This window comes from Crocuta crocuta, unplaced genomic scaffold (genome assembly GCF_008692635.1).
Source record: "Crocuta crocuta isolate KB4526 unplaced genomic scaffold, BGI_CrCroc_1.0 scaffold24, whole genome shotgun sequence".
Classification (NCBI taxonomy): domain Eukaryota; kingdom Metazoa; phylum Chordata; class Mammalia; order Carnivora; family Hyaenidae; genus Crocuta; species Crocuta crocuta.
Genome location: NW_027530974.1, coordinates 11,700,668 through 11,714,121, shown reverse-complemented (window position 1 = coordinate 11,714,121; position 13,454 = coordinate 11,700,668). Strand labels below are relative to the sequence as shown.

The 13,454-nt window shown below is 45.7% G+C and overlaps 1 protein-coding gene across 3 annotated transcripts in view; it reads left to right on the top strand.

The window, feature by feature from the left end:
* The window catches only part of TBC1D7 (TBC1 domain family member 7), a 23,321-nt gene extending 10,488 nt beyond the window's left edge, over positions 1 to 12,833 (top strand). For 2 of the 3 annotated variants that reach the window (XM_077770107.1, XM_077770106.1), the window contains 4 exons: positions 1,040 to 1,177; positions 9,520 to 9,665; positions 10,985 to 11,114; positions 12,372 to 12,833. In XM_077770107.1, the coding sequence (XP_077626233.1) occupies positions 1,040 to 1,177; positions 9,520 to 9,665; positions 10,985 to 11,114; positions 12,372 to 12,458 (501 nt within the window). In that variant the 3' untranslated portion in view covers positions 12,459 to 12,833. The remainder of the gene's footprint in view (positions 1 to 1,039; positions 1,178 to 9,519; positions 9,666 to 10,984; positions 11,115 to 12,371) is intronic. The other variant, XM_077770108.1, reaches the window with a different exon arrangement.
* Positions 12,834 to 13,454: the final 621 nt, after the last annotated feature.

The following is a 13,454-nucleotide window of genomic DNA, read 5'->3' as shown; positions in this document are numbered from 1 at the left end:
TCAGAGAGTCCCGGAGCCACGAGCTGCCACGTTCAGGAGCGCCCAGCGCAGTGCCCAGCACCAAGGAGTCCGGGCAGGGAGGCCGTCCCGCCCTCTTCTCCCGTCTTCTCTCTCTTCCTCTGACACATGCCCTCCTGTTTAGAAAACGTTACATTCTCTGATTCTGTTACTCCTGACGTTTTCTCGAATATTAACAAATTGAGACCTAAAATGAAATGCTTTTATTAAAATAGGAATTTTGATTTAATTTGGGGCCTTTAAGAGGAGTAGAAAGATGCTTCATAGTTTCTTTTTAACACGAGAATCCTTTGGCTATTAAATCCTAGATGGAAACGTAATTGTGTGTAAGATACGGTATTTGAAAACAAAATAGATTTTAGTAGATTCTAGTTTTTATAAGATTACTTTGTTGAAATTTACTTGACGGTTTATGTTCATATTTTGAGTATTGACACAAGGTTTGAGAAATGCCATTTTTCTGATTCCTAAAATTCTAATTCCAGGGACATTTTAACTTACGAGTTGCTTAAAGATAGAACAGAATTCTAAAGGTATATGTGAATGCTTTGCAATAAGGAAAATGCTTTATTAGTCTTTTTGGAGTCATTTGATTTTTTGTAAATTACTGTATTAACAAACGTCTCCAAGTTACTGTTTATGATGTTTATCACATCCTTTTGAAAGAAATTCTCTTCTAGCCCTGAGAATATTTTTGGGTGGAGAGAGTCAGAACTTTGCTTATGATTTGTGTTTTCTTTGATGACCTTAAATGTTAGAAGCGGAAGATCTCCGAGTGCTTAATCTGAAACCTGGGCAGTCGTAAGCACCACTGATCCAGATAGATTTCTCAGGTCACCCATCCTTATCTCTGCCTTGGTCTTCTCTTTAGTCATGGGCTGTGTGCTTTTCGGTTCCACTTTGATTTATTAATGCAGCCTCTTCAAAAGTTAGGGGGTGAGATTTCATTTTTACCAAAGAAATAGGTATTCCTCTTTTCTGCTGGCTCCCTCTAACCGGAGATTGATTATTAATCTTTCAGGAGCCAGAAGATGAAGTCTTTCTTGCCATTGCCAAAGCTGTGGAAGAGATGGTAGAGGACAGTGTCGACTGTTACTGGATCATCCGATGCTTCGTGAACCAGTTAAATAACAAGTACCGGGAGTCTTTACCCCAGCTGGTGAGGGGTGCTGTTTTGGCTCTGGAGGGGTAGGGGTGCGCAGTGGTACTGGGGAGATAGCCTTACTTCCTGGTGCTGTAACCGCTAGTGGACTCTCTACCATAAGAGCCAACAAATGTTTTCCGTAAAAGGTCAAATAGTGACTCTTTCCAGCTCGGTGGGCCACGTGGTGGTCTCTGGGTCTCTATTGCAAACACTCAGCTCTGCTGTTGTTGCCCAGAAGCACCCATGGGGAATGCATGAAACAGTGGTCGTGGCTGCATCCGGCCTGCTGCAGGCCATAGTTTGCAGTCTGTGCCATTTTGTATTCCGTATCCTGGTCTTGAATCTGCTGGGTTTATCTACGATTGCCTCTCTGTGTTATTTAAGGTTTAGGTTTGGCTGCATATAACAGATAGCCCAAATAAACAGACACTTTATCTTTTTCTCTCCCGTAGCCAGAAGTGTAGATGTAAGGCAGCCCGGAGCGGGTTTTGTAATGCCATGGGGGCTGCGGGGACCCAGGCTCGGCATTCTTAGGTGTGACCCTTCCTCCTTGCTCATGGATGCGAGCGCGGCAGCCATGCCATCTGTGATGTGGGAAGGGAAAGACCGGGACAAAAGGGAAGGAGTGGAAGGGCCAGCCAGCCAGGCCTGTGTCTCTCGGACAGACTTTCCTTCTGCACACCTGTTAGCGCAGGACCACGGCGCCCGGCCGCGTCTGTCTGCAGCAGAGGCTGGGGTCACGCTGTGACCTTCCGTGCAGACAGGGCTCTGTTGGTGGGGAAGGGCAGGGAGTGACTGTGAGAGAGGCAGCCGCTGCTGCCTACGTTCTGGCCGGTGCTCCAGAGCACTGCGGCCACTCGCTCCATCAGCACAAGCCGGTGGTTCTTTGCTGCTCACTTTTCCTAGCTTTTCCCTTTATTTCCCTCATTTGTAAAGATGAATGTCTCTTTTCTTAAATCTGTGAGTTGTTTCGTTTGCAAACCCTATTGAAATCAGTGACCGGGGTAGTGGTGGTGGGGCCGGGTGAGGGGCCCCGACAAAGGCCGACCGGGCCCCGAGGACCCTGCTAACAGAGCACTGGGCCAGAGCGTTTTATAGATTTCAGTTAAGTACAATCTGATTTTCAGCAATTTAAAATTTAATCCACTTAGTTGATGTCAATGAAAATAATTCAGGTGTGGAGATGGAAGCGTCCCGTTGGTGCCCAGTTAGGTCAGGAGATCAGACTGCACCAGGGTTCGTTAGCTTCTCCTGTTTCATATTGGAGCAAAGTCAGTAGCATTCTGCTAGTGTATGTTTAAAAAATTGTTTCTTTATTTTTTTTTTAATGCTCACTTATTTTACAGAGAGGGAGAGTGTATGCGCAAGTGGGGGAGGGTCAGAGAGAGAGGGAGACCCAGAATCAGAAGCAGGCTCCAGGCTCTGAGCTGTCAGCACAGAGCCCAATGTGGGGCTCGAACCCACGGACCGTGAGATCATGACCCGAGCCAAAGTCTGACACTTAACCGACTGAGCCACCCAGGCATCTCCCAAAATCCATTTTTGATAAGTAATAAGTATGGTATTGAAGTATTAAACAATCTGGATGGATCCAGTGTTCCCATAGATCTGTGCCGACACCTGCGCATCCCCCGCTTTCCAAGAAGTGAATATTGTTGTCAGCTCGGGGTATGTGTCCTGTACTGTCTTATGTGCGGTAGGGTGGAGGGGATGCATGCACGCACACACAAATATGAACACAAATATATGCACATATGTCCATGTAATGATTATATGTTTTTTACATATATAAGTTAAAAAAAAACCTTGCGGGGCACCTGGGTGGCTCAGTCGGTTGAGCATCCGACTTCATCTCGCGGTTCATGGGTTCAAGCCCCGTGTCGGGCTCTGTGCTGACAGCTCAGAGCCTGTTTTGGATTCTGTGTCTCCCGCTCTCTCTGCCCCTCCCCTGCTCACCCTGTCTCTCTCTCTCTGTCTCTCAGAAATAAAACGTTAAAAAAAATTTTTAAAAACTTGAATATTATAACATTGTTCATATGGCTGTACAATTTCTTTTTTTAAACTTAGTGTCTTGCAATACTTCCCGAGTCCATGCAGATCAGTAGTGTTCAGCCTTGACTTACTTCCTATCAGCACCACCTGGGAGCTTTTAAAAAGTTACCGGTGCCTTTCCTCCACCCAAACCAATTAAGTCCAAATCTCTGGGGCCGGGTGGGGCTCTGACTTCTATTTAAAAAAAAAAACATCAGGTGATTCGGAAGTGTGGCTAGGGTTGAGAGCCACACACACAAAACCACATTTTCCCCCCTCTTAAACATGTGATCATATCATTGCCTGTTAAGGATTTGCCATATTTTAACATAACAGATGCATGCTGACAGTCAGCGTGCCCTTGTCCATGACCCTGTCGGTGTTCGTGAGTGTTTTTGTAGGGCAGGCACCTATAAAGGGATCGCTCGGTTGAAAGGTATTTCAGTTTTTTAATTGCCAGGTTGCTCACCCAGAAGGTATACCAATTTTGCTTCCCACAACAGATTAGAAGATTTTCTGTTTTCCACTCCATTGCCAATACTTGATAGTATCAGTTTCTTAAATTCTTGTTAATCTGATAGAGTGGTCCCCCGTTGTAATTTACATTCCTCATTTCCTGGTGAAGCTGGGCAGCTTTGCGTGTGCTCACGGCTCATTTGTGTTTGTCCACCTTTCTGTTTTGTCTGCATCTGTCTTTTTGACTTGGAAGAGCGATCGATACGCTCTGGATATTTATCCTTTGTTACATAGGTTGACTGTATTTTCTCCGTCATACAGAGATTTTTCAGTTTTGGTACAGTTGGATCTGTTGCTATTTTTCGTTTGCTTTTTCATGTCGTATGTAGGAAGCCCTTTTTAGCTCCATGATTAAAAAACAGGTTTTATTTCAAAATTTTTATTTAATTTTGAGAGAGAGGGTGTGTGTGCGTGGGAGTGAGGGGCAAAGGGAGAGAGAATCATAAGGATGCTACTTGCCCATGGAGCCTGATGTGGGGCTCAATCCCATGACCCTGGGATCATGACCTGAGCCAGAATCAGGAGTCGGATGCCACTCGACTGAGTGCTCCTAAAAAACAGATGTAAAAAGTTTGCTCTCTTAAAAATATTTATTTACTTAAGTTTATTTATTTACTTTGAGAGGAGGGGGAGAGAATCCCAAGTAGGTCCCCCACTGTTAGTGCAGAGCCTGATGCAAGCCATGAGATCAGCTGAGCTGAAATCAAGAGTCAGATGCTTAACTGGATGCTTAAACGACTGAGCCATCCAGGTGCCCATAAAAATATTTGTGTATGTATTCATTATTTTTTAAAATCTAATTTGTCAAATTGGTGAACATACAGTGTTAGTGTGCTCTTGGTTTTGGAGGTAGATTCCCATGATTCATTGCTTACATATAACACCCAGTGCTCATCCCAATGAGTGTCCCCCTCAGTGCCCATCACCCATTTTCCCATCTCCCCTGCCCACCCCCCCATCAACCCTCAGTTTGATCTCTGTATTTAGGAATCTCTTGTGGTTTGTCTCCCTTCCTCTGTTTGTATCTAGTTTTCCCCCTTCCCTTCCCCTATAGTCCTCGGTTAAGTTTCTCAAGGTTACAGATGAGTGTAAACATGGTATCTGACTTTGACTTATTTCACTTAGCATAATACCCTCCAGTTCTATCCACGTTGCCACAAATGGCCAGATTTCATTCCTTCTCATTGCCGTGTCGTATTCTATTGTATAGATAAACCACATCTTCTTTATCCACTCATGAGTTGATGGACATTAGGGCTCTCTCCATAATTTGGCTCTTGTTGAAAGTGTGGCTTTAAACATTGGGGTGCATGTGCCCCTATGATTCAGCATTCCTGTATCCTTGGATAAATCCTAGTAGTGTTTCTGCTGGGTCGTAGAATAGTTCTATTTTTAATTTTTTGAGGAACCTCCACACTGTTTTCCAGAGCAGCTGCCCCAGTTTGCATTCCCACCAACAGTGTAAGAGGGTTCCCCTTCCTCCACATCCTTGCCGACATTAGTTGTTTCCTGAGTTGTTAATTTTAGCCACTCTGACTGGTGTGAAGTGGTATCTCTGTGTGGTTTTGATTTGTATTTCCCTGATGATGATGAGTGACGTTGAACATCTTTTCATGTGTCTGTTGGCCATCTGGATGTCGTCTTTGGAAAAATATTCATGTCTTCTGCTATTCGTGTCTTCTGCCCATTTCTTCACGGGATCATTTGTTTTTCACGTATTGAGTTTGGTAGGTTCATTATAGATTTTGGATACTAACCCTTTATCTGATATGTCATTTACAGATATGTTTTCCCATTCTGTCAGTTGCCTTTTCGTTTTGTTGATTGTTTCCTTTGCAGTGCAGAAGCTTTTTATCTTGATGAGGTCCCATTAGTTCATTTTTGCTTTTAATTTCCTTGCCTTTGGAGAAGTGTTGAGCAAGAAATTGCTGTGGCCAACGTCAAAGAGGTTGTTGCCTGTTTTCTCCTCTAGGGTTATGATGGTTTCCTGTGTCACATTCAGGTCCTTCATCCATTTTGAGTTTATTTTTGTTTATGTGTAAGAAGGTGGTCCGGTTTCCTTCTTCTGGATATTGCTGTCCAATTCTCCCAGCACCATTTGCTGAAGAGACTTTTCTCTGTTGGATACTCTTTCCTGTTTTGTCAAAGATTAGTTGGCCATGCATATATTTGTGGGTCCGTTTCTGGGTTCTCTGTTCTGTTCCATTGATCTCTATGTCTGTTAAACCTTTTAAAATTTAGTCCTTTTATTTGTGAAGGGCTTTATCTTTGTGCTTGGCCTCAGACTCAGATTTGACTTTGTTTCTTGGTGGTTAACTCAGTAAACCTTTCTCTTCTTCCCCTTTCTGTTTGACAGTTATTAAGAATGTGCTTCATGCCTGGAAATTTTCTTTATTAATGAAAACTTAATTTTAACAGACATCTCTGTTTTTATAGGTGAGGAAACTCAGAGCAGTTAAGTACCTTGCCCAAAGTTACACAGTTAGGAACCAGAACTGGCTACCATTTACACTGCCGGTTCATTCTTTTTTACACAGCTCTGAAATGCCACCTTTATCATATACCAGATTTTCATATGTATTTATATCTCTTTCTAGACTTTTGTTTGCATCAAGCTCTATGTCTACTCCTGGGCCCACACCATATAATTTATTAATATAGCTTCCTAGTATGTTTTGGTACCTGCTGGGGGAAACTCCCTTGTATTGTTCTGTTTCAAAAGTGCCTTGGCTATGCTTGAATTCCTTTTCCTTTTTAGAAATGAATTTTAAATCAGCAAGATACTAAATGCTCCCTAAGCCTTACTTTCTTCATCTTTAAAAAAGAGAGGTTTATTTTAATGTGTACATTGTACCCAGCACATAGTTTTAAATAGTTATGAAGCTTTTTTTTTTTTTTTCAATTTATTTCTGAGAGAGAGAGAGAGACAGCGTGAACAGGGGGACGGGCAGAGAGAGAGGGAGACACAGAATCCGAAACAGGCTCCAGGCTCTGAGCTGTCAGCACAGAGCCTGATGCGGGGCCCAAACCCATGAACTGTGAGACCATGACCTGAGCCAAAGTTGGACGCTTAACAGACTGAGCCCCCCAGGTGCCCCGATAAAGCTTTTTTTTTTTAAAGTTCTTCGGAACATATAAGAAAAATTAAATTTCCTTTGTGTTGCTTTTTGATTTACTGATTTACTTGAACTTCTCTCTTTATTTAAACTGTTGGTTTTACCTTAAATCTTGCACTACTGTGGTTAGTTGACCTCTTCTTCCTAGTTTTTATTAAAGGAGAGTTTTTATCATCTCTCCTGTCATCACCAGGTTTTTGTACTTTTTTACCAACTGAAGTGGTTATCACAAAGCATAGCTTAGTTTAGAATCCCAGCGAAAGGCATGTGCAGTGGGCAGTGATGGGTTCTTGGCATCAGAAGACAGGACTTGATCCGGTGACGACACGTTCTGATTTATAGTGTCGTGTCACGGCCGTTCCTCTCCGTGCGAGCGAGCGTCAGGCACTTGTGCTTCTGGACAAGGCCTCTCTGCAAGGAGAACAGAAACCAGCTTCAGCGTGCGGTGTGGACGGCCTCCCTCATTAGCCTCTTTCCGGAGCAGACCGTCTGTAAGCCATCTCAGACTTAATTGTGTTCCGTCATTACAGTAGGTGAGCTTCCTGTCGCCGCCACTGCTGTGCTTTTGAAGCTCAAGAGTGTGCACGTGTGTGTGCGTGTGCGCCCAAGCCGGGATGGGAAGGAGGGCAGTATACAAGAAAACAGCTGGATGCTAAACAACCTATGTATTTTCAGTAGTTCTCTTGGAGTAGTGGGAGCATATGTGGTTTTTGAGATTTCTTATAATGAACATATTCTAAATCAAGAAAAAATATTTAGAAAACCTTAAGACTGGCAAAAAGATGTACATTGCGTGATTATCAAGATGTTGACAGGGACACCTGGGTGGCTCAGTCAGTGAAGCATCTGACTTTGGCTCAGGTCATGATCTCAGGTTCATGGGTTCGAGCTCCGCATCGGGCTCTGTGCTGACAGCTTGGAGCCTGGAGCCTGCTTCAGATTCTGTGTCTCCCTCTCTCTGCCCCTCCCCCACTCGTGCTCGCTCTTTCAGAAAAAGAGGTTGATTGATGTATTTCAACATTTAATTCATGATATTCATTTACTCACTCACCAATTATATATTGAGTGCTTACAGTCCCGAGTAATGTTCTAGGTACTAGAGAACTAGCAGTGAACAAAATAGATACGCAGGCCCTGCCCTCACTGAGCTTACAGTGTGGTGAGGGGAAAAGGGCATGGTTTAAAATTTTCACTCTTCTGTATCTTATTATTTGTACTGACTTTTGGATGAGATTTTCTTTGCTGTGGGACATACCATATAAATGTGTGATCTCTGTGTTTTCATCCACGTTTGTGAAAAAACATTCCGTTGGCAGAACCAACGAGAACTCTAGAATGGGATTTTAGAGGTGAAAGGGGAGGACAAGAGTCCTTTGACTTGTCCTTTGGAGAAAAGCTCCTGGTTTGGGGGGAGTTGGGCATAGTGTTCTTGAGAAGCTCTAGGAATTATTAAGTAGTGCAGGAAAGTTGGTTAAGGAGAAAACATGAGAGAGCCCTGGGAAGAGGCGACCACCGGCCCGGTATTAATATGTGGGCCCCTCTTCACCTGGCCAGCTCCTGTCATCCGTAGAAGCCAACGCAAATGTCCTCTCCTGGGAGACTGTTGATGGCTTCTAAAGCCTGGGTCGGGATTCCCACCTTGAGGTGCCCAGCATCCTGTGCTTACCCCCTGAAAGCTGTATTGCATGTTTGTCTCAAGCAGACTGTAAGCTCCTTGGAGCCAGGACTTCGTATTTCCTTACATTCTGTGCCCCGCATGTAGTGTAGTGTTTGCTGTAGTGAACATGGCAAGGGATGGGAACTACTTCTTTGGCCGAGATGCAGATATTTAGAGGAATAAACATTTGCCTTTGCTTAGGTGATGTGGGATGCCGTTGTGTTTTTGGGATATAGGAAGCACAGACTTCAGAGTCGGCCCCGAGGCTCCATTCTTGGCCCGTGGGCCCTAAGTACAGCGGCTTGTGCAAGGTGGACTTGGCCGCTCTGGGAGCTGGCTTCGTTAGCTCTCCCAGCCCCTAGAACTGGCTGCCCACTTAACCTTCTGTGGGAGAGGCCACCAGATGGATCCAGGCACCCCGCCCCCTTCATGCTGTTCCCCTGCCTCCTGAGACTTCTGCACGTCTCTGTTGTAGGAGTGTCCTCAGCATGGTGCACAGCCACGCTCGGCCTGGGTCAGCATCGCTGTGGTCCGGGACAGGTGGGCCCTTCCCGCATCCGGCTCTCTGGGTCCCATTCTTCCGAACTCGCTCTCTGGGTCCCATTCTTCCGAACTCGCTCTCCCTGCTTTGGCCCCACTCTCTTTCTCTGGTCTCAGCCTTTCCCCGTCCCCCTTTTCCTGAGTGTGTCAGCTACTCCAGAGCAGCCGGGAGTGTCACGGGCCTTGCTTAGTTCCCCAGGACGTTTGCATTGTGCTCTGGACTTTGGCCTTCAGTTGAACTGTATCAGTGCCGTTAGCATTAGAGGAACCACTGTTCCGTTTTGCCCGGAAAAGCCCTCACTCAGCCCCAGATTGCTGGTTGCTCCGATGGTGCTGACCTGGGAAACTTGCGTCACTAATGACTTGGATGAGTCTGAAATTTTGTTTTCTAGCACTTACTTGCAGTCAGCATGAACATTGGATTTACCACAGGCTGTAAGATTGGGTAACATTATGTCACGGGAAACAAGTAATCTCTCTTCCTCTTTAATCGTTAGCCAAAGGCTTTTGAACAATACCTGAATCTGGAAGATAGCCGACTGCTGAGTCATCTGAAGACGTGTTCTGCCCTGTGCAAACTTCCTTACGATCTCTGGTTCAAGAGGTGCTTCGCAGGGTGCTTGCCTGAGTCCAGTTTACAGAGGCAAGTGTTTTCTTTCACAAGTGTTCTGAAGGCCTGGGGTCACAGAAGGGCCCTGGTTTTCCAGGAGATCATCCTTCAGAGTATGAATTTGCTCTAGAACAATACCAGAGTTTGAAGCTAAGTCCTCTGGTGGACAACGGAGTAACACTTGTTTCTGTTTACTGTGTATACAGATGGAAATACGAGAACATTAGTAATGTTAATCTGACACGTAACAGAGTTAATGTTCATGCTAGAAATATTAGAATGTACATTAGAAAACTTGAAGGCCCTCGGTATGTTAGATGCTGTAGGTTATTCACATTTGAAATGGGCTCCAGGAGGTTCTATGAGGATAGGTTTTTCTTTTCCAGAAATGTGGGAGATCCTAATCCAGAGAAAACTGCCTTATTTCTTAGTTCCATCATGACACCTTTAAAGTAGCTAAAGGCAGGCGGAGATCTAAGACTCAACTCAGTTCTCATTCATTTCATACACATGTTGCCACTATTCCTGGGCCTTCCCCCTCCAAGCCCGTGTGAGGTAGTTGGGAGGGAAGGTAACACGCAGAGAATGTCACAAGACAGTGCGTGATGAAGCACACTGAGTGGGACACCAGCTTGAAGAGTTCTAGGAACTACCAGCATAATTATTTTAGAGTGGGAGACCAGTAACTAGCTCCTTAAGCTCTTAGAAGAGTCTTAGGAATTTGAACACGGGAACCATTGCATTGATGTCATTTCACGTGCTGCTTTTGTCTTCCTTAGTGCTTAATGGTTATCTTAGTGCTACACAGTATTCGTAAAATCCAAACTTCGGTTTAAGACTTGCCTTCCCTCGGGGCGCCCGGGCAGGCCGACTCGGGCTCAGGTCATGATCTCACGGTTTATGAGTTCAAGTCCCACATCGGGCTCTGTGCTGACAGCTCGGAGCCTGGAGCCTGCTTTGGATTCTGTCTCCTTCACTCTGTGCTTCTCCCCTGCTCACACTCTCTCTCTGTCTCTCTTTCTCTCTGTCAAAAAATTACGTAATAAACATAAAAAAAAAAAAGGCTTTCCTTCCCTAAAATGTCAGGTTGAAAATTAGGGAATGGGTGTTTGATAGATCCCTTGCAGAGCAAGTACTTTTTAGTGATCGTTCCTTTTTCCTTTCCAGTGCTAATTGTGTCTGAAATAAGTTTCAGATGGCTGATTGTTTGTTTTTTTATGGTTATTTCATTATAGCTTTTCTCTGAGGTTTATACTTAAAAGAAGTAATTTGAATTAATGCTATAATTTGAGATGTTTAGCTAAACATAAATTTCAAACAAATAATTTTATTATATCACTTTGTTTTTATAGGGTTTGGGATAAAGTTATAAGTGGATCCTGTAAGATCTTAGTTTTTGTAGCTGTGGAGATTTTATTAACCTTTAAAATAAAAGTAATGGCTCTGAACAGTGCGGAGAAGATAACAAAGTTTCTGGAAAATGTAAGTGTGCTTTTTAAAAAAATTTTTTTTAAATGTTTTATTTATTTCTGAGAGAGAGAGACAGCCTGAGCAGGGGAGGGTTGGAGAGAGAGAGAGACACAGAATCTGAAGCAGGCTCCAGGCTCTGAGCCGGCTGTCAGCACAGAGCCCGACTCAGGGCTCAAATCCACAAACCGAGAGATCATGACCTGAGCCGAGGTCGGACGCTTAACCGACTGAGGGACCCAGGTGCCCCGTGTGCTTTTTTAAAATTTGATTTTGAACCTAGAAAGGAAGTCATTTCGCAAGCCAGATTGTTCTGTTGCATTACATTCTCTGATATTTTTACATTCTAAGAAACACTTTTTCCCCTTGGAAAAGTAGAACTTAAATTTGGGTCTGTGGATTGTAGTCTGCGTTTCTCTTTGGGGGGTGATGATGGTCTGAGCAGTAAGCTGCTGTCGTGGGTGTGCGTGCTGAAGACCAGAGTCTCCTCCCCTGGTGTGACCGCCAGGAGGCTTGCTGAGAAGAGGAAGAGCTGAGGTCTGTCATGTGAGGCTGAGTAATCCTTTTTAGTGGAAAGAAAGCGTGATGTTTTGGGAGGACTTTGTAAGCCTTTTCATTACTGTTACTGTCTCTGGCTGCATCTCAGTGGGGTTTGTTAATGTGCGTAAGTGTATACTTAGAGCAGGTTGGAAAAGGTCTAAATGAATCTCTGTGTACCCTAGAATACACGTAACCAGGCAAGAGGTAGAAGAGATTTATGCCTGGATGAATTTCACTGGACCCCAGATCTATTCTTCTTTTTTAAATTGGTCACTACTGACATTTGAATAGTGGCTCGGCAAATAGCAAGTCCTCAGTGAATGTGTGACGAATGAATGAGTCACCCGCCTTGTATTGGTGGCTGACAGTGCCAGGGCGCATGCTGAGTACTTCTCATGGGTTCTCCCGAGCAGTCCCGAGCAGCTCTAGGAAGTGAGGCTGTCATTTGCCCCAGCGTAGAGAAGGGGTGTGAGCTCTGGTAGCTTCGGGAACCTGCCCAGGGGCACGCAGTGGGCCGGGCAGGTTTGAAGCCCAGGCAGTCTGTCTGCAGCTCCTCAGTGCGTCCTCAGGCGGCCCGTGAAACAGAGATCCTAGTGGCAGCTTTTTACACGCTTACTTTCTGACCCGTAGTGGAAGCTTGGGTGGGAATTAAGTGCCTTGCCACAGTGAGCGAGGGAGATGAGCAAGCTATAAAGCCTGGAATTTCACGCAGACTGGTTTGCTTGTCCACAGATTCCCCAGGACAGCTCGGACGCGATCGTGAGCAAGGCCATCGACCTGTGGCACAAGCACTGCGGGACGCCGGTACACTCCGCCTGACGGCTGGCAGCATGCGCCCGGCCCGCCGGGCCCGCCCTGAGCAGCGTGCTCCCGGGACACGGGCTGCTGACCGCAGCGAGAACCGCCTTCTTGCGCCGGCGCTTGAAGCCCGCTTTTCCCAGTAAACTGATTGACCGCACCCGGTGCCGTTGTGCTGCGGGGCAGCATCTTTTGGTTGCGCAGCAGCGCAGAGTTCAGCTCTGAACAGCGTCTGGAAGGGGTTGTTCGAAAATGCGTCCCGGTTTGCAAAGCAGCTGAGCCTGGGTGGAGACACCGCCCACGACGGTACCCGCCCGCCCCGCCGCCGGCTCCTCAGCAGTGTGCTCGGTCCTTCCTGAGGCCTAGTTCTGGAATAAAGAACAGCCTCTGTTGATAGTTCAGATTCGGCTTCCGTTTATGCGGCACTTGTTCACCTCGAAGCCTGCTGCTTTCTGANCATCAAGATTAAAAGCTTCTGCACAGCCAAGGAAACAACCCAGAAAACTAATAGCCAAATAGGTTTAAGTAAAAGTCCCTCCCCCCGTTTTTTCCTCAGTGTCAGTTGGAATGAAACCGTTTTTGAACAAAACGTCTGAGTTTACCTACCAGGAGAGAGAGTGCTTGCTGATGTCTTGCTGGACTCCTGCATCTTCCTGACGGGCCAGTCAGTGTCGGGTGGCTTTAGGGAGCACTCCGTCACCTGGAATTGGGACAGGAGAGGTGGCGGGCTACGGTTGGCCACTACCCAGCCTGGGCCGCATTGTGCCACACGGTGACAGTTCATTGGGCAGTTACAGACCCTGGCACAGGGCCCTGATTCAGCTCAGACATGCAGGAGCCCGAGGGCTGGGTGGGGTCTCTGCGCCGAAGAGGAGGGAGGTCGGGAAATAAGGGACTTATAATTCGGATGGTTCGTTCTGTCCCTAATATGTGAAATAACTGTTGGGAAAGAACTCAGAGCTGAGTCGTTGAAACCCGCTGGTACTTCTGCATAGAAGCACGTCCAAGAGTGTTTCA